Below are 27,372 nucleotides of genomic sequence, written 5' to 3'. Positions count from 1 at the left end.
TCTTTTTATGAAGATGGCTGGCTGATCAAGACAACACTGAGTAACCCTTGAGGGGAGAAGCACGTGAGAAATAACATAAAATCTACTGAGGAGTAAAAATGGAACCTTCTAAATAAAGTAAAATGAAACGACTTTTTTTTTTTTTTAAACCCCTTGGTTCAAACCCTACTTACAGAGGACCTAAGCTAGAAGTGACAGGCACAAAGGTATCAGTTTCACACAGGAAATTGGTATTCTTATGAACATTTTCAGTGTTGATACCTTTACAAATCAGTGTTTCGAACTAATTTTGTGCCACAGGAAGATCTCTCCTGGTAGCTACTGAGGAAAGAGGACATCTCATGTCTTCCAGGAACTTTGTTTTTTGTAAATTATGAAGAATTGCATTTAAAGGCCAGTTCTGAAATTCACTAGTTAGCAGTTATAAACAAAACCTAATAGTAGAGCTAACTTTTAGTGGCAGAGTGGGGTAAGTAATAAAAATGAAATAAGGATTTTAAAGCATTAATCACTCATATGTTCTCTGGACTCCAATTCATTCTTTTACTTCCCCTCCTACCTCCACTCTTAGCCACACACAGCTGAGCACAGTGCCTGGCAGGTAATAATAGATCTTTATAAATATATTTTAAATGAATGCCACAATTCATGCTTACCCTTGTCATAGAAAAGAATTCCCCCAGAAAATTTACATTCTTTTGAGCCTGGAGAAGTCCCCCTTACTCTGTTAAGTCGGTCTTCTTCTGAACCAAGTGCTTGTTGCTAGTGATGGAATCACACTGATGAGTACACTCTGGGGCAGCCATAGCCATTATTAAAAGAGTGAAATGTTTATATCCCTTGAGTGCCTCACTCCACCTCCCTGGCCCATTTCCTGGGACCCACAAGACCTTCTCATGATTCTGGCAACTGAAGTGTTAGCCCCTGAACCACAGTTGGACTCAGGACTGTTTCAGCATTGTATCTGACATCTGTGCTGATTGGTCACTGCCTGCTCTATGCAGGTATTAAATGTTTTGAATTGTCACTACTGTGGACAAGGGCACATTCCATTTCAGGGCTGAGCAACTTGCCTTTATGCTTCGCAAGTACCCCAGTTCCTCCAACTTGCCCTCTGTTCATGGCAGATTTGGGTAACGCTACTGAAGCTGTGGCCTAGTCCCAGAACAGTAACCGGGTCATGAGTTTACCTTGATTTTTAACCATGTGAAGGGGATCCGAAGTGTATGACATCACTTACCATGATTCACACCTCTCTCTCTCTCCCACACGCTGCCTCACACTCTGCAGCCTTTGGGTGTATCTCTCTTCCAAGCTTCCCTAGCAATGTGCCTCTTCTTCTCTGGCCCCTCCACCTTTCCTCCCAACTCTGTATCATGCACAGTATGTATGTCTTTTTTTCCCTAATAGTAGTTAATGTCAGAATACTGCTGGAATGCTGGAAGCTCAGAGGCAGTTAAGAAACTGAGTGAAAAAAGCCAGGACCCTTTTTAGTGGGTAAGCAGAAGAGGAAAAGCTAAGAGTATTTACTAATGTGTCTGTCCCTCCCTGGGCATATCTTATTTGTTAATCCACCTGTAACCTGGTTTCTTTTAGACTATTATTAATGCATCCAACCTACAAATATTTAATGAACATTGATAAGAAGAAATGAGGGCTGATGCCTGGAGTGGAAAAGAAGGGATATGTCCAGTTCTCAGGCTGGAATACCAGCCAAGTGGCCCACTTGGGGCAGTACTTGAAGTGGACAGAGCCTTAGGGGGTATCCAAAAATCCTGAGGGGCTAGATTAGTGAAGTCAACTCGGTTGTGAGGCTGGGTATGGATGATGGAAATCTTCAAGTGGGGTGGGAAGCAGGAGGCTAAGATGCTGGACTTTGTCGTGACCAGAGTGGGGAGTGTAAGACGCCTCGCACAGGGAACGAGCTGGATGCTGTGTGAAGGCTGGAGGTGGCTGGGCCTGAAGGAAGAGCCTCAGTGTTCATGTGCCTATGTGTGATTGTTTTGTAACTATGGGGCTTTTCTCACTCTCGGGGCATACCACACCAGCATCGTGTATAACCCAGCAACCAAACCCAGCACTTCCAGGAGCCAAATTCTAGCCCAGGCCTCACCCCTTTTGCCTTGCTCCCGGCGTGGAGAAACACCTGCACTGTGTGGGTGGAGGACAGAGCGGCTGGATTTGGAGGGAGATCACCTGACATCCTTCCCCATTGCAGAGCCCTAAGTCTCCATGTAAAAATAGCAGAATAGAGTCGCCTTGGAAGTGTGAATCTTTCCATGTCAAACTGAAATTGCTGCCCACGTCTGCCAAACGATGTGGAAGCAGGTGGAAGGAGAGGCACGTGTTGACTGATGCGACCAGATGAAGTCTTATTTTTCTTGTCAACTAGCAGTTACTGCATTATTGCTGCATGGCACTTCCCAGCATCGAACATTCACTATCTGTCATTTTCTTGTTTCCGGCCACTCTCTTGGGTCAGAACCAGTTTTTATTAACTAATTTTGCTTTTAATTTACAACAGCTTGAGATAACACACAAAATTCACCAGTTGCTTTTGGAGAAAGAAAGTGGATGGGTTGTGGACAAAAAACTTGCTTTTTCAATATATATCCTTTTGTATGCTTTTAAATTTTGTGGCATGGGTAATAGGAGATTCTTATTACCCATTAAGAATAAGTTAATTCATTTTATAAATCTGCAGCTTGAATTTTTAGCATTTAATTTCCTAAGTGAAAGATATACTGATCTACCATTCTCCTTACCCCAAATCTACCAAGAATTTCTTTCATTAATTTTTCATAAAAGAGACTGTATTTTTCTTTCTCTAGGATGAGCTGAAATTACTTGGAGAGCAAGGGGCCACATTGCTGGCATGTATTCAACAACCAGCAACCAAAAGTCCCACCAGCAAACTCAATCCCAATGAACTTGAGAATGCAGCCACCATGGAAAGGTGAGTGCAGGCGGAATATACTTTTTTAGGAGAGATTAGAACTAGGTGATCCGAAACAACCAAGGACAGATTAGAACAGCTGCTACTGGGCCTTGGTAGGGTCAAAAAAGAATAATATTTGAGACAACAAAGGAAAAAAGAAGGTACCCATCTGGCATCCAGCTACAGAGATGTTTTTATGAGAACGCCATTCTCTCCACTTATGAAAAGCTGTCCATCCTAGGGATTTCAAGGGAGATCATAGTATCGGTTGAGTTTCATTTCCAAGTAACAGTTTGTCTGGGTGCTGTGCTTTGTCAAAGAAAAGGCGCAAAGGCAAGTTCATCAGGGACGAGTTTTAAAGCACAGAGCTGCAGCTGCAGTGCCGTTTCTGCCTAGCACTAAAGGTGTCCTGATTGAGCTCCGACTGGTGTGGCTCAGTGGGTTGGCTGTCACCTGCAAAGCAAAAGGTCGCTGGTCGATTCTAGGTCAGGACACCTGCCTGAGTTGCGGGTTCTTCCACGGTACAGGCACGTACAACCTATCTTCTCTCTCACATCGACGTTTCTCTCCCTCTCTTTCTCCCTCCCTTCTCCTCTCTAAAAATAAATAAGCCAAATCTTTTTAAGTGAACTGATTGAAAAATGGGAAATACGGGAACCAGCAGAACTATGAGAAAGTCATAAATGACATGGACTTTCATAATAAGGACATCACTACAATTAAAACAGTGACTGACAACATAGGTGGTACTTACACGAGCCTATACAGACTGCTGGGGAAATGAATGTTAACCACGATGTCGCTGTCTCGTTCTTTCTCCACAGGTTACTAGTTCAACTGGATGAAACAGAAAAAGCCTTTACACAGTTTTGGTCTGAGCATCACCTGAAGCTTAATCAATGCCTACAGCTACAGCACTTTGAGCAGAGTTTTTGTGAGGTGCTGTTTTCTTATTTAATAATACTTCCTTTTATGGTTCAGTGACCTCCGGTTCTCTCCTCCACCTTGAACTCTGAGTACTGGGGTTTCTCTTCACCCTCTAGCCCAGCCCCCTCCTTGAATCTTTGCTTCCTCTCAGACAGCCTCTTCTCACTTTTTCAATGGGGTAGTAATGTTCCACAGTCCAATTTTCCTGTTGGCATACATGGTATTTCAGTGATGGTTTATCTTCCTTTTTGATTGATAATCTGTTGAATGTAGCTTTAATATTCCATCTACAGGAGTATAAGCAACCCCGCCACACCCACTTAACTGAAAGTTAATGAGCTGCAATGCATATACACTATATACACTGGTCCTGAATCCTTTTGGGGCTTTTGAGTTTTCTTAGAGAATAGCAAACCTCCACCTCCAGATGGGTGCTCACGGGCTTGTTTCTGGACTGCTCTATGTGTCTTGTAGGTTAGGCTTGCCCTGGACAACTTACTGGCAGAGCAAGCAGAATTCGCAGACATCGGAGACAGTGTGATGCGTGTGGAGCAACTTCTTAAGGAGCACGAAAAACTGAGAGCAAAAGGCCAGGTTTGTTTTTCGCCTTTTTTTTTTTTGTGGACTTGGAAGGTAGTCACTGTGGATGGTAGCAGATCATGCCCACACGTTGTCGGAAGGCTGCTAAGGACATGGGAATCCTAGGTCCTGCCCTGTGAGTCACCTCACCCTCACCCCAGGTCCTGCAGGAGATGTGCCTGTGAGCAGCTACAATAAGTAATGCTGCAGTGTAAGGTTCTGTTAAGGCTGCCAGAGCGTCCTATTGAGGCTGGAGGCTCGGGGTGGGGGGTGGGGGGGTTGAGGGCTCTGGGTGGCCCTGCCCCCTCTAGCAGAGGAGCAGCAGGAAGGCAGGTGGCAATGAGTGCGTTACCCACAGGTCCCCGGATGTGGAGTCGTGGGCTGGGGTTTGGTGGTAAGGAGGGGAAACTTCAGGAGGGGAAACCAGGAAAAAAAGAAACTAGTTTTATAACAAGCAAGACAGAGAAAAGGGGGAAATTGGTCCCCATTAGTTCTGTTCTTACCAGATTTGGCAATGCTTTCTCCTTTCTCATGCCCCAAGAGTTGTAAATATCAGACTTGTAAAGGAAGAGATATTTCACAATTCTCTTAACAAAGTTAAACAGTTTTCCAGATCTGCACACAGGTCAGCACTTAGGAGTGAGTCTGTTTTAAGTCCTCATAAATTCAGCTCATTGTGACTTAGGAAAGCCAGTTATCTCTTTCCAGAGAAGTTCCTGTCTGCTTCTCTTTAATTAGCTTCTCTGTTTTTGTCTGTTGGGGACCACGTATTATATGGTTAACACTTTACTTCTGAGCTATCCAGAGGCATGTTTCTCGGGTGGTAATTTTGAAGTACTAGATATTTGCTTTTCCAAGTGGGATCCTCTGGCCAGCAGCACGGATGTCACATGAGTGAGAACTTGTTAGAAATAAGGAACTTCTGCCCCATCTCAGAATCAGAATCTACATTTTAAAGAGATCCCCAGGTGACTGACACGCACATCATAGTTAGAGGCCCACGCCCCTAAAGAATAGTAACAAACGTAAACTCAGGCCGTGCTGGTTCCAGTGCTCTCAGCTGTGGATTCTGAGCAGGAGAGCTTCTGCACATGTGTGACCGCCCGGACCCCTGTGCACTGCTTTCACTCAGGAACCCCATCCTGTCCTAGTGAGCAATCCTTCCGTCATCGGTGATCACCGACAGCTAAACACTAGTGCTGAAGGCACAAGACATCAAAAACATGTACCAAACGTGAAAAAATACAACTTCACGTATCAGGTACGTCTTAGATCCTCCAAGACAGTCCCAGTTTTATGTAATTTTAGTTTTTTTTTCAAAAGAACTCCTTATTAAATGTAGATACTATGTACTCTCACTTATATACATTTATATAGTAGAGAAATGTCTCGTCAAGCCCAGTGCTTTTACTTTTGGTTTGAAAAACATGGCCATAGCTCCCATGAGGGTAGCTGCTGACCTACTGGGAAGGCGCTCACGCATTACCTGGTTTTCCCTGCCTGTGGTTCTGTGATTATGATGGTGAACCAGACAGTCAAGACTCTGCTCTCGTGGAGCTTGCATTCTACTACTGGACAGAGATAAATACATAAAAATAACCAAATAAATAATAATATCAGGTAGTGACAAGTGGTATGACGAAGATAATGGGATATAATAGAAAGTGACTGCAGCTGCTACTTCAGCGCGGATAGTCAGGAAGGGCCTCCTGAAGAAGGTGACCTTTGATCTGAGATCAGGATCGCTATGCAAAGATTTGGGGAATAGCATTTAAGATCGAGAAGCGCAAGTGCCAGGTCTGGAGGCGGGAATGAGATTAGTGAGTTCGAGGTGTGTAGCTGGAACATGTGAGTTAGGTAGGAACAAGTGGGAGCAACGGTGTGAGGGTTGGATTTTACCCTCAGTGGAGCGGGAATAAAATCCAATTGTAGGGTGCTCTAGATTGTGTTTTAAATAGCAGGGTTAGATCTGCATGACTGCATCCACAATCCCTCTCCTGCCCACCTCCTTGGACTTCTGACACATACTTTGGACTTGGTACGTACTTTAAAGATCACTGCCTGGAGCTGGGGGCACAACCCACAGTCACGGGACATAGCAAAACTCTGTGAACCCAATGACCCATCCTTCATGGACAAAGTTCCTGAAGCAGCTGGACTAACCCACTGCAGATGAGCCCAGGTGGGTCGTTTTACCCATCTTGTGCCTTTCTTACCTGTTTTTTACTTATTTTCTGAAGGATGCAGTAGACCTGTTCCTCTGCCTTTGGGTGAACTGAGCAAAGCTACCTTATGGTAACCAGGGCCCTTTGTAACAGGTCTTCGCTCGGAGGCATTGTTCTTTAGATGATGAGGACTTGGCTAATCTCCCCATTTGTCTGTAAAGTGTTAAAGGAACAAAGTGATACCTGGCTAGAATCTGCCAAAACCTGCTTGGGTTTGTCCTTCATTCTGTACTCAGGAGTCAACTTCCCTTTTGGCGTGGCTACACACTGATTTCTGTTTTGTTGCCAACGTATTCTGTGCAGTGACATCATCCGCTTGGGCAACCTCTGAGCCAACTCACTGCCACATTCCTGGTGCATGCTAATTAAGCCTGTTTTGTTCCAACCTTGTTTTAGTTTGAGGGGTTAGCAGTTCTTTGAGTGCTCATTTTTTTAATTCTGAGAAACAATAGTTTCAGGCCACTCTCTGGCTTACAAAAGCAGAATTTGCTATAGAGTTTTTGGCTGGGAAGTATCCTGGGGTCTTCATTGATGAACAAGCAAGGGACAGACCAGCACAGGGCAGGGACAACCAGCCTGATTTCAGCCTTGGCCTCTCCTCCTGAAGGCCAGGGGCCAGCAGTTACATTACTGTGTCCAAGAAGGCAGGAGACCTAGAGTATTACCCTACAGGGACATAATCTATGTAGAGGGGACATGCCTTTTTTAGTGTATATGTACATTTTCAAACACATACAAAAGTACATTGACAAGAACAGTGAACTCCCATGTATCTATTGCTCAGTTTCAATAGCCAATCACTTGTTTCCTTCCTTGTTTTACCTGGCCCATTTCCTCGAATATATATTCCATTCTACAGCATCCTCTGTGGGTGCATTCTGGGCTCCCCCATGCGGCGGCATCACTGTCTGTCATGATTTTCTCCCATGGTAAACACTCTCATCTTTCATCCACCATAACAGTAGGGATTTTGGGGAGAAAAATAGCTGTTATTATAATAAATATTTTTGAATTACACATTGCAATCTGAACTATCCAACCTCCTGGAATTTATAGCAGCTGAAAGGCTTGTGATCAGAGCAGCAGATTTCAGCATTTTTTTCCTCACTATTCCCTTTTTACTTAGGTTTTATTGCCTATTTATCATGAGCAGGAGCTGTATAGACAGACTCCTGCGGACAAGCTGTGGCCACCCCGGGGCCCTTGTGAAACAGCCTGTGATGAAGTTCCCCATTCCCAGAACACTGGTGCTGTGCTTAATAAGTTAGACATCTGGAACTGAGAAAAGATAGTCAATAGGTATATCCTGGCCAAGTTTTCATGCTCCTCCGCTGACTGAAGTCAGACAAGTTTAGCCACCCTCATTGGTCTCTCAGCTTAGGCAGAACAAGTGCGGCCATTTTTCGGTGTGTGGTGACCAGAGCTAGGTGCTGGAACGAGGCTGCCTGAGCTGGAAGCCCAGCTCTCCTCTTTCCTACCTGGGCCACCTTGGGCCATGTGCCTTCACTCCTCTTTTGTAAGACAGCAGCCAAAGGGCTTGTTGTGAGGTGTAGAAGAAACAATCGATGTAAGCGTCGAGAACAGTGCCCAGCAGGCAGGAAGGTCTCATTGAATGTAAGCTGTTGTCATGAACGTCACAGGGGTAGGGGTCAATTCTCTGTGCTGCAGAATGTCTCCCAGGTCCAATGTGCAGTGGCCGAGCATTCTAGTAAGTGTGTCTCATTTGTTCTTCATTCATTCTGCAAATATTTATTGATATCCTACCATGTCAAGCACTGTTCTAAGTTCAGAGGGCACAGCAGTGAGCAACACGATTCAAAATCATGGCCTGAGGAGTTAACATTCTAACCTCCTTTCAGGAATGGTGACCAGCGAGTGCATCGGGCCTTCGCTGTTCAGAACAAGTGCACTGGGTATCTGTCCCTGAGTTATCTTAAATAGCCACCGCTTGATTTGTACGTCATTTCTCCGTTTCGTTTTACACAACAGTCATTTGCTCTTCAGTACCTGATGTGTGCTATGTACTGTTGTCAGTTGAAAGCAGCTGGTGTATGCCTGCAAGGGCCTGTGCACCGTGAGGGCAATAGACAAGTGATCACAGTGGTGAAGTGTCTGCTCTGGTCCACAAAGGCACAGAGTGTTATGGGAACACAGGGGAGGGGCATCGGAGTAAAATGGGGGAACTGGAGAAAGTTTCCTGGAGAAGATGAACCCTGAAGAGTGATTTGCATTTAGCTCCAGAAGAGTGTGGGTGCAGCAGGAGGTGGGAGGCTGAGCGATCGGGAGCAGGGCTGATGAGGGAAGGATGGGGCTTTCTAGGCAGAGACAGCAGGTAGAGAAGTCATGGATTTCTGAAGCTGCCGGAATAGTTGGGGAACTTCAAGTGGATCATTAGTCTGGTTACAGCAGAGGGTGGGGGTGAGGGGATTGGAGGAAGAGGAGGCACAGGTGATGATAGAAGGCTTTCTATGCATTTCTCAGGAGTGTGAACTTTCTCCAGAAGAGTATAGGGAGCAAGAAAAGACATGAAGTTTGGGAGTGATGTAGACACGACAGACGTTGGATTGGAATTACTGGCAGTGTGGAGCATGATGTGAAGGAAAGCAAAGAGGCCAGCTGTCCCAGTCAGAAAGCATGAGAGCCCGAACAATGACAAGGAGGTGGTGAAGAAGTGCTCAGAATTCAAAAGGGGTTACGACGGATGTGGGCTTTTGCAGGGCTTGCGAGTGTCTGGGTGGGGAGAGTAGTCTGGAGATTGTTGAAACCACGAATGACTAAGTGGAGAGGGGGCCGGCCACTTGTCATCGTCTGGAGTGAGGCATCGTGAGTTACTGTAAGCCCTGTGCTGCTGTAGCAGAACCACTGGGTTCCATTGCCTGCCGCCAAAAAAGTGACTCCCAGTGCCACAGTCTTATGAAAAGGGAAGGAACCATTCAAAAGTTATACAGGTTCAGAATAATGGCGGAATTCTGTTTTTAAGCCCCACAGTCCCTTAAAACTAAACACCAATAAACACACACAGCCCTGCCTCCCCTTGCCAAACCAGGGCAGGCCCGAATACTGTCTCTCAGGAAAAGATATAGAAGTCTGTAGCTTAGCTAGGCAGATCCCCATTTTAACATCCAGCTTCTTCCAGTCATCCATGCTCGGCTAGGCTCCCACTCTTAATCCCAAACCACATGGCTGCTACATTCTGATTTTCTGCTCATTTCTAAGCTGCGTGGCAGAGACCCCCATATGGCTGAGAGAGCATGGCTGCCCCATGCTTGAGTTTAAATCCTCACCCTGCTCCTTCTCTGTAACCCCACTTTCAACTTCTTCCACAGTTGGCTACCTCTGCCAGCGCTCATGCACCTTCTGCCTTTCTTGGCTGCCATTGTCAGTCTGGGCAGGCATGGCCCTGTGACATGGAGCGGACCATTGCCAAGCTCTTGTGCAAGCGTTATATAGCCTGGGATGACTCCAGGTTGCATCATGGGTCGCATCAGGCCTATATCCCTGGCTCTGAGCCAGAAGGCACAGCTATTAGCATTGCTAAAACACTGGCCAAGTTCTTTAGATACACAAAGTTACTCTCAAAGACCCTGTTCTGCCTCCCCTCCCCCCAGCTATGTTAGTAGGGGTTTTGGGGTCCTCTGTGTATTCTCTGTTACATCCCTGAAAAAATTTAAACTAGGGCAATGTGGTATACTGGATGCCCACCATGGTCAGCAAGGATGCATATGACCTCTGTGCTCCTAGGGACTGTGGCAGTCATCTGTGTCAACTCCCAGGTCAATATCGTGTCACACAGTTCCAGCCAAGCAGATGACTACGTCATCTAGTGTGTTCATTCATTATAGTGTTCGTTCATTCATTCATTATGTTGATCAAATATTTATGGGATGCCTACTAAAAGTGCTCTCATGGAGCTTAGTATTGGTAGAAGTGGATAAAGGAGGGAGAAATTGTACTGAAGTAAACAAAGATATTTTCAGATAGAGTTCAGTGTTAGAAAGTGAAATCAAAGCCAGGGAGAGGGCCTGGGTGGGTTGTGGGGAGTAGGTACAGAGGTCAGAGAGGGGCCTGCCAGGAGGCGAGCTGAGAGCTCAGGCCTGAATGACCTGGGAGGAGCTCCCTGGGGTAGGCACTGAGGCGGGAGCTGGTTTGGTTGCCGGCCTTGTTTAAGCCACATCTTTTACCTGGATGACTGCAGTAGCCCCCTTACTATCTCCCTGCTTTGCCTCTTCTCTGTCATTCTCGACAGCACAACTGTGGCCATCCTTTCACGAACAACACCCTCTCCTCGAAACCCCCAGTGCTTCCTGCGTCACGATGAGTAAAAGCTGAAGTGCTCACGCAGTGGCAGCGGGGCTCTGCCAGTCGGTCCCTCTCTCTCCTCTGACTGCGTCTCCTACTCCTTTCCTGCTTCCTTCCCTGTCGCAGCCACTGTGGCCTCCTCCCTTGACCTGAACCTCTCGCAGCCAAGTACTGACTGCCTGGCTTGTCCCTGACTTCAGGTCGACGCTCCCTGTCGGGATTCCCAGGACCACCCTTGGATTTGAAGATCTGCCAGGAGGACTATGTTAAGAAACATATTTCTTAAGTCTCATGACTCCCCCATAGAGTTGTCCAAACCAGGTCTTGACCTTTTCTTAACTTCAGCTCATTCCCCGCTTCCCTCAGAGCCACATGGCTTTCCTTTTTGCTTTTCCATTTAGTTGACAGTGGCATTCAGAGTCTCCTATCACGTGCAGTATAACACTTCTGTCCTAGAATGTATCACATGGTAATAATTTAATTATTTGTATAATTTACTTACTTTGTGAGTTCTCCATTAGGTTGAAAATTTCTGGCTTGTTAACAGTGTATCCTCAGTGCCTACCCCAGCACTCAACAAATACTGGAATGAATGACTTGCTCTTCTCCAGAGTGGAGATGACCCTGGACAAGGACAGACTCCTTGGGAAAGGAAGAGCTTGCCCAGGTTCCCCAGCCCCAGACTCTCAGCCTAAAACCTGACTCAGCATCTCCCTAGCCTCCCTCTAGGATTGGAGCACACAGTGTCAGGCAAATAACAGCTTTGCCAAGACCTGGCTCGTGATGCTTGGCTGTGTGTGTTCACTTTGCAGGAGCCCTTGGAAAAAGCCCAGCTGCTTGCCATCATCGGGGACCAGCACATCCAAAGCCACCACTATGCAGCAGACTCCATCAGACCTAAGTGTGCGGAGCTCAGGCACCTCTGTGCCGACTGCAGCAATGCGAACAAGAGAAAATATGACCTTTTGGGAAAGTCTTTGGAGTTGCACAGACAGCTGGACAAGGTGAGCGAAACAGAGCTGTGAGCGTGATGTGGGCAACGTTTTCTGTACAGCAGTCTCGATCACACTCGACCTCCCTGCCCCACAAGACTGCTGGGGGGTAAAGAACTTCAGGCGAAACAGTGCTCGAAAGGCACTAACAGCTGCAGGTTCTAGGTCACAGAGGTAATGAAGGTCTGGAGTGCCTCAGCCACCCCACCACGTCCTATTAGAATGAATTAAGTCCCTCTCCCTCTGTGTGGACCCCGACTTACAGAGCGCGTTTTGGCCTGGCCCTGTGGGACATTTTTTGATTCCCCTTCAGGCATGTAGAGGCCAAGTACTATATTTGCAAAGTGCTCCTCCTCATCTAAAGCCATCGGAATGTGAATCGTTTTGGAGAAGCTCGAGTTATAATGACCATTATACACTCCTGCCATTTATTGAGCACCTACTATGTTCCTACCAGGAGTATAATTATGTCATCTATTTAATCCTCAAGACAAGTTATGAGGAAGGTATCAATGGCCTCATTTTAGAGGCAGAGACTATACTCAATGTGGCTAAGTCACTGGGTCGTAGCATTTAGCGCATGAGAATCGCCTGGTGAGCTTGCTGTGTTGCAGATTCCCTGGTGTACCACTCTGGAGACTGAGATTCAGTAAGTCTAGGATGATGCCGAGGAATCAGGGTTTTCAGTAAGTGCTTGGGTGATTCTCGTACGGGTAGTATAGGGACACACTGAGAAATGCTGGGGGTAAGTGATTGCCCAAAACCACACATGGGACGCGTAGGGGATTGCAGATTTGAAGTAGGGACTGCCAAATTCCAAATGCCAGGCTACTTAGACTAGACAGCAGTGGTGTGTGTGCCGAAGGCTCACAGAGAGGGAGTGCAGCCTCTGGTGCTTTTGGCAGTGATCTCTTGGACAAGTGCCCGGTCAGCAGGGGCAGTGGCTTCTGTAGCCTTCCCTGTCAGCTGTTCCCAGGCAGCACGTGGCTCAGGGCCATGAGTTGATGTGCTCCATTACCAAATCTCTTTCTCTCTGATAGAACTGGGATGATGTACAGTCTGGGTGGGTGCCCAGACCGTACATCACCCCACTGCCAAAGGGATTTTAATGTCAACGAAATACAGCTGTTCTAGAGGCAAGTGGCTCAAAAGAACCTGGTGTGCACTCTGCTCTGTGTGCTGAGCTCTCGGCAGGATCAGCTACTGGTGTCCTCACTCCATATGGGCTCCAGAGATAAGAGCCTAATGCCGAGGGGTATGTGGTGTGAGAGAGAGACTGTATGTCTAGGAGAGCAAGTAGCCACTGTGACTCTGTGGAAGACCCCAGCGCAACGTTTTCTGCAGATCTAGGCATGAAGTTTCAAGACAAAGTTTTCACGGTATATATTAAAGCATGATTTCATACTATTTTGAAAATCCAAAAGTGTAGGAAAGAGGAGGAAGAAAGTTACTCATGCGCACCTACGCATTCCACCCCTTTCTCATCCCCATGCAGTAGTAATCACTAATTTTTAGATATCTTTATTGTTTTTTGTTATTCTGAAAGTAGTACACATTCAATGAACATAATTTAGGGAAGAAATAAAAGATTTAAATTACCTGTAATTTCCCACTTAGCAATAACTGCTTTGTGGTGTTTTTCCCCTGCACAGTTATTTTACGTAGCTCTTCAGCTCACATGGAATGGAAATGCAGGTGCACTTGCTGTAGAAGCTTCTTTTCATGTCAATATTCAGGCATCACAAGGGCTCTTGTGTTTCTGTTTTCATCTTTTAAATGTTGAATTACAAGAATTTGTCACCTGACTTCATTAGAGCATTCTGGAAAGTTTGAGTATTGCTATTCTGAGTTACAGAAATTTTCATTCTCAGATTCTTCCCTGGGAAAGACAAATGACAATAAGAACAAGTAAGGGCAGAGGAAAGTGGTGTTTTTGCTGATAGGACTGTCTCTCCCCCAGGAAAGCGTGTAGGGGCCAGGTCTGCCACCTCACTAATCACCCTGTGCTCGTGTAACCAATGAGGAAGCAAGACAAGGGGCCTAGACAGTCAACCTGAAAACTCATTGGTTACATTTCTCTATAGTTAGACCAAGCTCAGAAATACTTAACTTTCTCCTCCTGGAGGAGTAGGAATTACTGTCTGCAGAGAAAGAGAAGAATGTTTATGCAGTTATTTTACTGATTGAGTGACTTCCCTGAAAAGTGCACAGATGTAAAATTGGTTTGGGTCTGTCTGCCTCACAGCTGTATTTACAGTGGTTAGTCCTCTTGACTTGATGCTGGCCCACGACAATTTCCCACTGTCCCAGAATCCTGGCAGACCCCAGTGGACCTCCGACCTCTCGAGGGTCGTGGTGGCCGAGATGTGGTCAAGCTTACTGCACAGGACACTATGTTTCTTTTCAAAAGGTCAGCCAGTGGTGTGAAGCAGGAATCTACCTCTTGGCTTCCCAAGCTGTAGACAAATGCCAGTCACGAGAAGGTGTTGACATTGCCTTGAATGACATTGAGGCATTCCTGGGCACAGCGAAGGAGTACCAGCTGCCCAGCTCCAAGGAGTTTTACCAGCAGTTTGAGCTGATACTCACCGCTGACATAGAGGTAATGTTGATGGGTTATTTTCATCCTGTGGTTGGGAAGGCGGCATTGGGGGCCTCTGTCTATTGCCTAAGTAAGTCCAGGTAGGACATACTGAGCAAGTGAACCAGTTCTTGAGCCCTCAGGTAGCCTCTTAGATTCCTGGCAAAGTGACTCTTCACAGTCTGACTCAAATATCACCTTCGCTCATCCATTTCCCTACAAATCCTTACGAGCATCTCTGACATATCATGCACTGTGCTGAGGACACAAAGGCAAATAGAAATAAACATGGTTGCATCCTTCATGGAAGTTACAGTTTAGAGGGACAATGACATTATTAAATGTCAAACACAAATCACAAAAATGTTTTCCGAGCTAAGGGCTCTGGAGTTAGGATTCAGGGTCCTATCAATTGTGACAGAGGAACTTGACCTGGACTGGGGGTCATCTGAACCAAGCCCTAGGGGATGAGTAGAGAAGATGGGGGTCCTTTCCACTCAGGAACAGCATGTGCAGGGGCCACAGGGCTGGAGGGAGCTGGGCACAAGTGCAGAAGCCAAGGGTCAGGGTGCCTGGGAGGCAGAGAGCCAACAAAGATTAGAGAGGGACAGATGAGGTGGGGCTTTGTGGGCCTTATGAAGGAGTTGGCCTCCTTTCTAAGAGTGGTGGGAAGCCACTACAGAGTTTAAGCAGGAGAACAACTTAGGTGGATTTGCATTTTTTAAATTTTTTTTATTGTTATTCAATTACAGTTGTGTGCCTTTTCTCCCCATCCCTCCACCCCACCCCAGCTGAACCCCCCTCCCTCCCCCACCTCCACTTTCCCCCTTGATTTTGTCCATGTGTCCTTTATAGTATTTCCTGTAATCCCCTCTCCTCACTGTCCCCTCCCCACTCCCCCCTGACCATTGGTCTGTTCAAGTCCTGACCATTGTTAGATGGTTCTTAACTTCAATGTCTCTGGTTATATTTTGTTTCCTTTTTTCTTCTATTTATTATGTTCCAGTCAAAGGTGAGATCATATGGTATTTGTCCCTCACCGCCTGGCTTATTTCACTTAGCATAATGCTCTCCAGTTCCATCCATGCTGTTGCAAAGGGTATTAGCTCCTTCTTTCTCTCTGCTGCATAGAATTCCATTGTGTAAATATACCATAGTTTTTGGATCCACTCGTTTGCTGATGGACACTTAGGTTGCTTCCAGTACTTGGCTATTGTAAATTGTGCTGCTATGAACATTGGGGTGCACAGGTTCTTTTGGGTTGGTGTTTCAGGGCTCTTAGGGTATAATCGCAGCAGCAGAATTGCTGGGTCAAGGGGCAGTTCCATTTTTAGTTTTCTGAGGAAATTCCATACTGTTTTCCACAGTGGCCTCACCAGGCTGCATTCCCACCAACAGTGCACTAGGGTTCCCTTTTCTTCACATCCTCTCCAACATTTGTTTGTGGATTTGTTTATGTTGGCCACTCTGACTGGTGTGAGATGGTACCTCATTGTGGTTTTAATTTGCATCTCTCTGATGGCTAGTGATGCTGAGCATCTTTTCATACGTCTCTCGGCCCTCTGTATGTCTTCCTTGGAGAAGTGTCTGTTCAAGTCCTTTGCCCATTTTTTAATTGAGTTGTTTGTCTTCCTGGAGTGGAGTTGTGTGAGTTCTTTATATATTTTGGAGATCAGGCCCTTGTCTGAGGTATCATTAGCAAATATGTTTCCCATACTGTTGGTTCTCTTTGTAATTTGGTGCTGTTTTCTTTAGCCATGCAGAAGCTTTTTATTTTGATGAGATCCCATTTGTTTATTCTTTCCTTTATGTCCCTTGCTTTAGGGGACATGTCTGTGAGGATGTTGCTGCGTGGAATGTCTGAGATTTTCCTGCCAATGTTTTCCTCTAGGACTTTTATGGTGTTATGACTTATATTTAAGTCTTTTATCCATCTTGAGTTTATTTTTGTGTATGGCGTAAGTTGGTGATCGAGTTTCATTTTTTTGCATGTAGCTGTCCAGATCTCCCAACACCATCTGTTGAAGAGGCTGTTTTTGCTCCATTTTATGCTCCTGCCTCCTTTGTCAAATATTAATTGACCGTAAAGACTTGAGTTTATTTCTGGGCTCTCTGTTCTGTTCCATTGGTCTATGTGCCGGTTTTTATGCCAGTACCAGGCTGTTTTGATTACAGTGGCCTTGTAATACAGTTTGATATCAGGTATTGTGATCCCTCCTGCTTTGTTCTTCTTTCTCAAAATTGCTGCAGCTATTCGGGGTCGTTTATGGTTCCATATAAATTTCTGAAATGTTTGTTCTATATCTGTGAAATATGTCATGGGTACTCTAATAGGGATTGCATTGAATCTATAAATTGCTTTGGGTAGTATGGTTATTTTGATGATGTTAATTCTTCCACTCCATGAGCATGGTACATGCTTCCATTTGTTTGTGTCTTCCTTAATTTCTTTCTTCAGTGTTGTGTAGTTTTCTGAGTACAGGTCTTTTGCCTCCTTGGTTAGGTTTATTCCTAGGTACTTTATTTTTCTTGTTGCTATATCAAATGGGATTTTTTTTTCCTGATTTCTGTTTCTGCAGTTTCGTTGTTGGTGTACAGGAATGCCTTTGATTTCTGAGTATTGACTTTGTATCCAGCTGTTTTGCCAAATTCATTTATTAGGTCGAGTAGTTTTTTGGTGGAGTCTATAGGATTTTCCATGTACACTATCATGTCGTCTGCAAACAGTGACAGTTTCATTTCCTCCTTTCCAATTTGGATGCCTTTTATTTATTTTTCTTGTCTGATTGCTGTGGCTAGGGCTTCCAATACTATGTTGAATAGGAGTGGTGAGAGAGGGCATCCTTGTCTTGTTCCTGATCTTAGTGGCAAAGCTCTAAGTTTTTGTCCATTGAGTATGATGTTGGCGGTAGGTCTCTCATATATGGCCTTTATTATGTTGAGGAATGCTCCCTCTGTTCCCACTTTGCTGAGTGTTTTTATCATAAATGGGTGCTGTACCTTGTTAAATGGTTTTTCTGCATCTATTGATATGATCATGTGATTTTTGTCTTTGCTATTGTTGATGTGATGTATTATGTTTATTGATTTGCAAATATTGTACCATCCTTGCATCCCTGGGATGAATCCCACTTGGTCATGGTGTATGATCTTTTTAATGTATTGTTGGATGCAGTTTGCCAATATTTTGTTGAGAATTTTAGCATCTATGTTCATCAGCGATATTGGTCTGAAGTTTTCTTTCTTCATTGTGTCTTTATCTGGTTTTGGGATTAGGATGATGCTGGCTTCATAAAAAGAGTTTGGGAGTCTTCCATCAGTTTGGATTTTTTCGAATAGTCTGGGATTTGCATTTTGAGAGGAGCATTCTTCTGTGAGGCCCGTGGAGTTGTGGACAGCACACTGTCCTCTGATGCCCACATCACTTTGTATGCACCTCTGCTCTAATGGCCTCTTCACCGCTTGTGAGTCATGGACCTTTTTGAGAATCCGATTCACCTATTTTTAGGGGGGTTGATGCAGGCACTTTTAAAAAGACATGGGCAAGATTAAGGAACCCAACAGGAATAGTGAAGCACCCCAGGGCTAGCAGGAAAACAGGGAGTGGTTACCACCCCTAATTGTAAAGAAAGACAGAGGGGGCCCAGGATGCGATACAGCTGTGGCTGTAAGAGAGGCACACCTAGTGCCTTGATCTTGGTTTCTGTAATAATACCATTCTTTAATAAGAGACCCAAGCTCCTGGGAGAAATGGCTGATTCTAGGACTGGGGGAAGAAATATACAAGATGATTCTAGAGCATATTATAATGGCAAAAAGTAAGGAACTCCTAAAACCAAAACAAACCCCAATGATGGGACATAGGAAGCAGTTGAAAGAGTGCCCCGTGGCCAGTGCTGGAACAATTGAACAACAAAATTAATAGAGAAGTATTGAATTAAAACCCAATGTATAAAATACATCTCCACAAATCCATACTGAGATAAATAAATGATGGAATAAATAAATCAGCTGGGGAAAGGAACCTAGTCTTGAATGCAAAAGAATTCCAAATTATTTATGTAGATACTTAGCCCTCGAGGAGGTGGAGCAAAGCAGAACTTCCCCATCCTTAAGTGTGGGCTGCACACAGTGGCTTCCTTCCAAAGGGTACAGTGTGGGAAAGGAGAAATGAAAGAGTGACTTCACAGTGGAGAAAACGAACACATGCTACCTCAGCCCGGTAATCAAGGTCAACATCAACAGTATTAAGTCATGCAGATAGTATGTACCCTTGATATGATGTGATGAAAATGGCACTTTTCTTCCATAGTCTTCCCCTCCTCCGCCCAAACCAACCCCATAACTTCAGTCTATTCATGAGAAAATCATCAGATAAATATTAGCTGAGGGACTTTCTACAAAATTCCTGACCGATGCACCTCAAAATAGTCAAGGTCATCAAAAACCAGGAAAGGCTGAGAAATGGCCACAGCCAAGAGCAGCCGAAGTCGTGACAACTAAATGTAACATGGTGTCCTGATGGGACCCTGGGGGAAGGCACATTAGGTAAAAACTAAGGAAGCCTAGATAAAGTGTGCACTGTATTTAATAGTAATAATTTTTAATAATAATGTATTGATATTGATTCATTAATTGCAAGAAATGTACCATAGTAATGTAAGCCTGTTAATAATAATGGAAACTGGGTGTGGAGAATGTGGGAACTCTCTGCACTATTTTGTAATTTTTCTATAAATCCAAAACTATTCAAAAAATAAAGTTTTTTTCTTCAAAACTGATACTTTATGTCTAAAAGTTTGACTCTGTTACATTTCAGACATAACGGTCTTCAAAACGACATCAGCCATGAACTGTCGTTCCTGTAGCAGCCACGCCGTCTCTGTCTGAGGCTCTTCATGGCATTGCCCCTAGTGCTGCTCTTTTGGTTTCTCTCCCTCATTCACTTTCACCATCCAGTGCAGAGAATGAAACCACCTTAGTAGCAAATAGCAAAATTCAACTCTTCAAATATTTATTGGGTACCCAGGTTGTGCTTTATCTGAGAATGCAATACAATGCAGTCCCTGCGGCCGAGGTGTGGGCAGTGTGGTAGAAGACACACATTTCCCCAGCAAGTGCTCCTAGGTCCGAGAGCTCGTGAAATGGAGGGACAGTGGGGCACACAGGGAGGCAGTGGTCATGATCAAGTATGAAGAGCCTGGTGCTATAGGATGGGGAGTGAGATGCCACTGCAGGGCTTTTGAACGGGTAAATTATGTGAGCATATTTACATTTGAGAAAGCTAATTCTGGTTATGATATGGAAAACGGAAATGCAGTTGTTAATCTTGCACTCACCTCCCCCTGGTCTGAGTTTAGGAATCTAGGGTTTCTTCTGCATGCCTCGGTTTAACTCAGTGAACCATTGCAGGGTTCACCCTGGGATCTGGGGACAGGCACAGAAGGGCAAAGGTGACTTGAGTCCTACCCAGTCTGAGAGGTGAGCCGCTGGGCTTTGCCTAGCACGTGGCACTGACCTCGTTCAGATGTTTGTTCCCTTGTTTTTTTTAAATTGAGTTTACTGGGGAGACATTGGTCAATATAATTATACAGGTTTCAGGTACACAGTTCTATAACACATCATCTATGTATTGCCTTGTGTGTTCACCATCCAAACTCATGTCTCTTTCCATCACTATTTTTACCTCCCTTTACTTTCCTGAGACTCCCCACCCCCATTTCCTTCTGGTAATAGCCATACAGTTGTTTGTCTGTGAGGTTCGTTGTTGTTTCTGTTTTGCTTAGTCCCTCCACCTTTTCCAATCAGCCTCCATAGGAGAGTTCTTATTTTGTGCAGCAGTTAACTCAGTTTCCTCAAACGCGTCACTGGGCCAGAAGGGCAGGTAGTCGTGGCTGGTCACCGGTTCTTATCCCCATCAGCTCCCATGGCCGTCACCCTGCTGTAAGAGGTCTTGGCTTCTTTCAGGACTTGGGCTCAGAGCCGTATTATCAGAACCTCACGTGCACTGTGCAGCTGTGCTTCCTGAGGCCAGAGGCACATGCTCTGGAGACGGTTTAAACACAGGCCCTGCGTTAAGTCAAGACTAGGGGGTAGCAAAGCACAGCCCGCGTGGCGCAGGGCTGCTTGCTGGCCATCTTGTGCCTAGAGTTTTGTCAGAAGGCAGCCACACTCATTTCCTTTGGTATCAGCTATTAGCTGTGCCCGCTGCGATGCAGCAGTGGCAGGGTGCAGTAGTTATCCCAGAGACCAGGTGGCCTGCCAGGCCCGAAGGTTTTACTGTTTAGACCTTTACAGAAAAAGTTGGCCAACCCCTGGTCTAGGCCAGTGCTGTCCAATAGAAATATGATGCAAGTCTCATATGTGAGCTGATAGGATTTTCTAGTGGCCACATTCTAACAAGTGAAAAGAAACAAGGGAAGTCAATTTGAATGTTTTATTTAACCTATGTCCAAAATATCATTTCAACCTGCAATGGGTATCAAATACTATTGAGGTACTTTGTGTTCTCTTTACATGTCTTCCAAAGCCAGTGTGTATTCGATGCTGCCAGCACAGCTGAATTCAGACCAGCTGCATTTCAAGTGCTGGAGAGCCTCCTATGGCTCATGGTTACTCTAGGGGACCGTGCAGGTCTGCACTTGGACCCCCGCAGGGTGAGACAGGACCTAGGTGCAGAGGTCAGTCAGCCTTGACAGGACCCTCAGGCTGGAGGGGAAGAGCTTTTCTGTAACTGACACTCCAGTCCTGCCTCAGAGATAGGGTCCCCTTCCCTCTGAAGGTGGCCCAGCATAACAAAGACAAATTTACTTTTCTAGTTGCAAAATGTGGCACCCCCCTGCTCCTGGGTGTGTGCTGAGCTTGTACTTTCAGTATTAGGCATCCTCAAAGCACCCTGCACGGCTCATGGTGGTTCAGCTCTTCTAATTCTGGGTCCTTTGGTGGTTAAAATCATCTGGTGTGGTTTGTCTGGTTGGAGCATCGGCCTGTAACATGAAGGTTGCAGGTCAGGGCACAACCAGTCAATGCTTCTCTCTCTCACTGATGTTTCTTTTTGTCCCTTCCTTTCTTTAAAAGCAATGAAAATGTCCCTGGGTGAGGATTAAACAAAAAAATCTGCAAGATAGATGTCAGTGTCAGCACGATGGAGGCTCCTCACTTTCCTTGACCCACCTGAGCTAGAGGGGTGCTGTGCTGGAAGCGAGGCCGTGGTGAAACTCGAAGACTTTCAGGCCTTGTTTCTTGCTCTCCTGAACTCTGCCTCAGAGCACACAGCCAGTTACAGGACTGTCTGGGAGTGTCACCTCTGCTCTCGTATTTCTTCAGTTTACTTCCTGCTTACATGCAGAGGAGTCACCCTGAATAGCATTTGAATAGCTATCTTTTTTAAATTACTGGTGCTTGTGGTTTCCTTGATTCTGTTTCAGAATTTAGACAACTGTTTCCCCCAGAACACTTAAAACTCTTTTCCCCATCAGGGCCTTTATTCAGAGCACATTCCTTATTTTTAAACTGGCCTGGCTTGTAAGTTGGCCTAATGCCCTTTACCATGGCCTGTGGCATCCTTTTCCACCATTAATGCACATGGCTTAGTGAACATTTATCCACTCGCCACATATTTCCCGAGCACTGCTCTGTGCTAGGCAGCTGCAGTCACGGGAGATGAAGCAGTGAGATGCAATCATTGTCAACCAAGTGGGAGATGCAGGCTCCTAGAAACACAACTCTGGTGCAAGGCAGGATGTGGGACAACTTGCGTATGGACGCCCAGAGAAGAGCCCCCTAGGGGAGGCTGGGGGTGGGGGGAGAGGGGAAGGTGCAAGAAAGGGAATGTGTCCTGTCCTCAGGCTCAGTGCACAGCAACCTAATGACTTGCTTTTGTTTCTGCAGGCCAGAGCCCAGAAAGTCCTGCAGAAGCTGGGCGACGTACAGGAAATATTTCACAAGAGGCAAATGAGTCTGATGAAACTGGCAGCCAGACAGACTCGCCCTGTGCAACCTGTGGCCCCCCATCCTGAGTCCTCCCCAAAATGGGTGTCACCAAAAACCAGCCAGCCCTCTGTCTTGGGTAGGTTATTTGGGGAAGAAAGCTTTGTGGCTTTATGTTTTATCATTGCCCATGAGAGTAGACTTGTGGTTGTTTAAGATGACTAATAGCTGTTGTTTTGACAGACATTATTTAAAACAAACTACAGATATAAAATAGTATAGGCATTGAGGACTTACAAAGTTTGATAAAATTTTGGATGCAAGGAGAAGCTCATAGTCTATCAGAATAATCATATGAATGCAAAAATAACATTAGCATAAAATAGGTTCCATTAAAGACCATTAGAAGTCCCACCAGGTTCTATTAGCAATGGAGTGGTCAAGTTGGTTCTTTGAAAAGATTAAAAACACAGGTGAGTCCGTATACCAATCCCACATGGTCTTGTTTACTCTAGTTTATTACTAAGCCTTGAGATCAGTTAGTGTAAGTCTTCCAACTTCATTCTTTTCAAGAGTTTTGGCTATGTGGGGTCCTTTACATTTCCATATAAATTTTAGAATCACCTTTCAATTTCTGCTGGGATTATGGCTCAGATTTCACTGACTATACCGATTACTTTGGGGTGAACTGTTATCGTGCCAATATTGAGTCTTCTGGTTCATAACTATTATAACTCTCCACTCATTTAGGTCCTCTTTAATTTCTCTTGGCAATATAGCAGGTTTTAGTGTGAAGTTCCTAGGCATTTTGTGTTTTTTTATCCCTATAGTAAATAGAATTAACATATATAACTACCATAGGAATATACTTCAAAATGGAAATACACTATGTCATCTATGAATAGGGACAATTTTACCTCTTCTATTTTGATCTCCAGGCCTTTTTTTCCTGTGTCTTATTCGATTGGCTGGGACCTCCAGTACAATGTTGAATAGAAGTGATAAGGGCAGGCACTCCTATCTTTTCCTCATATTAAGGGAAAGAGTCTATTTCACCTTGAGGTATGACTTTAGTCAGTGTTTTATAGATGTCTTTTATCAGACTGAGGATGTGCCTGTCTGTGCCTAGTTTGATGAGTTTTCATCATGAATGATTGGAATTTTTCATATGCTTTTTGGTGCTATATATTGAAATGAACATATGGTTTCCTCCTTTTTTTTTGTTAATATGGTGCATTAGAGTCACTTCTTTTCAGATGTTAAAACAATCATACATTCTTGGGAGAAACCACTCTTGGCCATGTATATGTTATTTGTTGTTTCACATATTTTGAAACTTTGTTATTAAGCAGATACATATTCATACTTATATCTTCCAGATATACTGGCCCTTTTATAACTACAAAAGGTCTCTCCTTCCCTCCTTCCCTTCAGTAAAACTCTGTCTTAAAGTCTATTTTGTCTGTTATTAATACAGCCTTCCCAGGTTTCTTATGCTTAGTGTTTGCATGAGATACTTTTTCCATTCTTCTGTTTCTCTTTTTCTTTTTAAAGTGTTTTTCTTGTAGGTAGCATATAGTTGGTCTTACCTTTTTAAAACTTTCTGTTAACCTCTGCCTTCTAATTGGATGTTTAGTAGCTGGATTTGGAGCTACTATTTTGTTATTTGTTGTCTACTTGTCTCATATGTTTTTTAAAAATTTCTCTGTTCCTCTTTTCCTGCCTTCTTTTGGGTTAGCAAATTTATTCTTGTCTTCCTTTTTAATTCCTCTGTTGACTTTTTAGCATACATACTTTTTTGCATTGTTTTTCCCCAGATGTTTCTCTTAGGGATTATCGCGTGCATCCTTAATTTATAGAAATCTACTTTGAATTAACATTGTAGCACTTTATGAAAAATACAGGAAATTTGCAACAGTATATTTCCACACACCCCCACCCATCCTCTGTACTATTCTTACTATAAATCTTGCATCTATATATGTTAAATCCCCCAATATTGTGATATAATTTTTGCTTTTAACAATCATATGTCTTTTAAAAAAATTAAGAGAAAGGAAGAAAAAAGAAAATGTATGCATTCTTTTATATTTACCATCCTATTCACCATTTGCAGTCTTCTTTATTCCTTTATCTGAATTAGCATCTTGCGCCATTTCCCTTCAGGCTGAAAAACTTCCTTTAGCATTTCTTGCTGTGCAGCTCTGTTTGCAACAAATTATTTCAGTTGTTATTTATCTGAAAATGATGGGTCTTTTGATTAATTCTCTGTTTAGTACAACTTGCAGTCCTGACTCTTATCATATATTCCAGATTGTAGAAAACTTGATTACAGTTCAGTGCATTTCTTTCCTGAAATTTTCCATGTGCACCCGTGTGCACACACACACACTCAGACATACTTATGGGCACATACCACAGCGACATACAAACACTCACACACATGGAGACATCCTTCTTGGATGGCAGGAAACAGGACTTGATTCTCCTGATCTCTCCTCTAGGCATCTTTCCCAAAATGAAATTATGTTTACTTCCATGACTTTGCCTCTCTCATTGTTTTAAGGCATACGTGTTTGTTACAGGTAAATATAGCAGGAATGATGGATTGTTTCTCAGCTTTTCAAGCCCACGATTTCATAATAGGTAATGACCCTCCTGAGGTAAACAGATCTTTGTCATGTCTGAACAGGTATCGTTGACCTTGGTCAAGCGACTTGTTCATTCTGCAGAACAATCCTGTACTTTTGTTTTGGAGCGTAGCCACGGAGTGTGGACTCGGGCAAGTCACTAACAGGATTTTCAAACTCATTTGTCTGATTCCTTAGTGACTGAGTCTGTGCCAAGATAAACTATTCTATTTCACAGTGTAAGGAACCTGGGCAGAGAGCTTAGAGATGGGAGCTGGAATGTCAGCTCTGACTCTTATTAGCTAGGTTCTTGGGTAGAACGTTTAACCTCCCTGAAGTTAAATAAGGAATGTGAACAAAATTCTTTTTAATGCCATGTGGCTATACTAATAGCAAAAATGTACTAAGTATTAATATGATCTAAACACTTTGTACTTATTAACTCACTAAACTCTCATAGCAACCCAGTCCTATAGGCTTTCTCATTATTCCCCACTTCCCAGCTGAAGAAGCTGAGGCACAGGGATATCTCTGTAATGTGTATCTCATACATGAAAGAGCAAGTCTCGAATGAAGGCAGTATGGCTCCCACATCCCTGCCTTTAATTTTGTCATCGTACTTAATGGTGTTAAGGGCAGGTGCTTCTCAGTCATGGGTATTGCCAATTATAGTAAATGCATGTTCAGTATCCAATTAGTATTCCTGGAATCACTCAGCTCACAGAGATCCTGCAGAAAGTGAGGAGCCCATTGCTGCAGAGCAGCTGCATGGGGCAGCAAACATGCACTTCACCGCAGATTTCAGCAGAGCCTCCATGAAAACCCATAGAAAGCCCAAGCTGCCTCCAGTTGGCTCACAGAATCTGAGGGTTGCCAGGGGCTCCTGGAAGTTAGATGGGTGGCCTCCATCAAGGCCACCACACATAAGAATCAGAGTGATATACTGGTGGCATTAGATGGATGGCATTTTGGCCATGGGACCTAGAAATGGTCAAAATCCTGTCTCGTGTTAATCACATGTATCCAGTGAGTTTCCCAAGGGATGTAAGGATGGTGATGATGACAAATAAAGACTTAAAGTACTACTTACTTATTAGCCTTGTACCAGTTACCCCCTAATGCAGCCCCCTCAGTAAGTCCCAATCTCGTTGCCAAAGGCCACAGAGCCTGAATAAAGGTTGTCTCCCAGATGTCTGAGAAGCCTGTGGGAAGGGAAGCAGGGAAATAGAGTGGCTGAGGGAGGAGAGCAGGAGCAAGAAAGCCCAGTTCCCTCCTGACTCAGCCAAGTGATTCTTCCCCCAGTCATATTATCCACTAATAAATGTGATTCCATCAGTTCTGGAGCCCAGCTGCTAGATCATCAGACTAGCCAACAATTCCTTCTGGCTAAGGTGCTTATTTCATCACAGTATGACGTGTGTGAGTGTGTGTGTGTAGAGAGAGAGCATTTCAAAGAAATATAGTAAATGGTTGTGTTTAAGTAGCAAGATTTTAGCATTGTTCAAATTTTCTATAGTAAGCACAAATTAATTACCTGTACAATGGAGGAATACATTCAATAGTATGTGATACCTAGAATTGAATCTGTCTTCTAACCCAAAAATAACATCAAATACAACACAAATGATAAAAGCTCAAGCAGCAGTGCATGAAAAACCCAGGAAGTTTGAAAGTCAAGGAAGACTTCATAAAGAAAGGGATCCCGTAGCTGGGCCTTAAAAGTAGGAATGATGGAAGCTATCATTTTTACCTTGTTACATTTGCAGATTTGTTGAGGTTGGATGTTTCATGTGGTGTTGGGGGTGACTTTTATTTCTCTGGATCAAATGTTAAGTGCCCGGGGTCAAGGACTCTATGTCACTTTTGCATCTCTCCTTCACCTCTAAGTTCACCTACCACCTCTGCAACTCAACTTGGCTTTGTTAATCAACTGCCTCAACACAGCCCAGCTACTTGTTCAAGTCAGGCCGAGAGCTGAGTGACTTATAAGCCAAATCACCAAATTAAAGGCAGGTTTTCTTTGTCGCTTTAGCTCCTCTTCAGAAAACATCTGAGCAACCCTATGCGGAGACAGATTTGAACTCCCTGGAAAAGGAAGAAGACAAGACTAAATTTGAAGGCAAGGTAAGATCGCCTTTCTTTTACTGATCCAGGTTTCCAACATGAGAGACTATTGCTGCCATAATTATCAATAAGTCAAGTTCCCTGTTCCATAGCTATCATCAGCTCCTGAAAATACCCCTGTAAAGGCATGTAGCACAGACTAGTGCTC

At 44.3% G+C, this 27,372-nt stretch overlaps 1 protein-coding gene and 1 long non-coding RNA gene across 4 annotated transcripts in view; one reads left to right on the top strand and one right to left on the bottom strand.

Moving 5' to 3' along the window:
• Positions 1–27,372, top strand: part of MCF2L2 (MCF.2 cell line derived transforming sequence-like 2) — a 213,783-nt gene that overhangs the window by 66,588 nt on the left and 119,823 nt on the right. For all 3 annotated transcript variants that reach the window (XM_053918126.2, XM_053918124.2, XM_053918125.2), the window contains exons 8-14: positions 2,832–2,956; positions 3,763–3,877; positions 4,340–4,459; positions 11,781–11,972; positions 14,371–14,562; positions 22,432–22,609; positions 27,133–27,224. In XM_053918126.2, coding sequence (XP_053774101.1) covers positions 2,832–2,956; positions 3,763–3,877; positions 4,340–4,459; positions 11,781–11,972; positions 14,371–14,562; positions 22,432–22,609; positions 27,133–27,224 — 1,014 coding nt within the window. The remainder of the gene's footprint in view (positions 1–2,831; positions 2,957–3,762; positions 3,878–4,339; positions 4,460–11,780; positions 11,973–14,370; positions 14,563–22,431; positions 22,610–27,132; positions 27,225–27,372) is intronic.
• LOC128780202 (uncharacterized) lies at positions 21,240–25,085 on the bottom strand. Its single transcript, XR_008426124.2, has 3 exons — positions 24,910–25,085; positions 24,566–24,674; positions 21,240–21,527 (listed from the first exon to the last, which is right to left on the bottom strand). It is a non-coding gene; the product is annotated as an uncharacterized lncRNA (long non-coding RNA).

This window comes from Desmodus rotundus, chromosome 2 (assembly GCF_022682495.2).
Source record: "Desmodus rotundus isolate HL8 chromosome 2, HLdesRot8A.1, whole genome shotgun sequence".
Taxonomy (NCBI): Eukaryota; Metazoa; Chordata; class Mammalia; order Chiroptera; family Phyllostomidae; genus Desmodus; species Desmodus rotundus.
The sequence above is the reverse complement of the archived record's forward strand: the minus strand, read 5'-3'. Positions and strand labels throughout refer to the sequence as shown.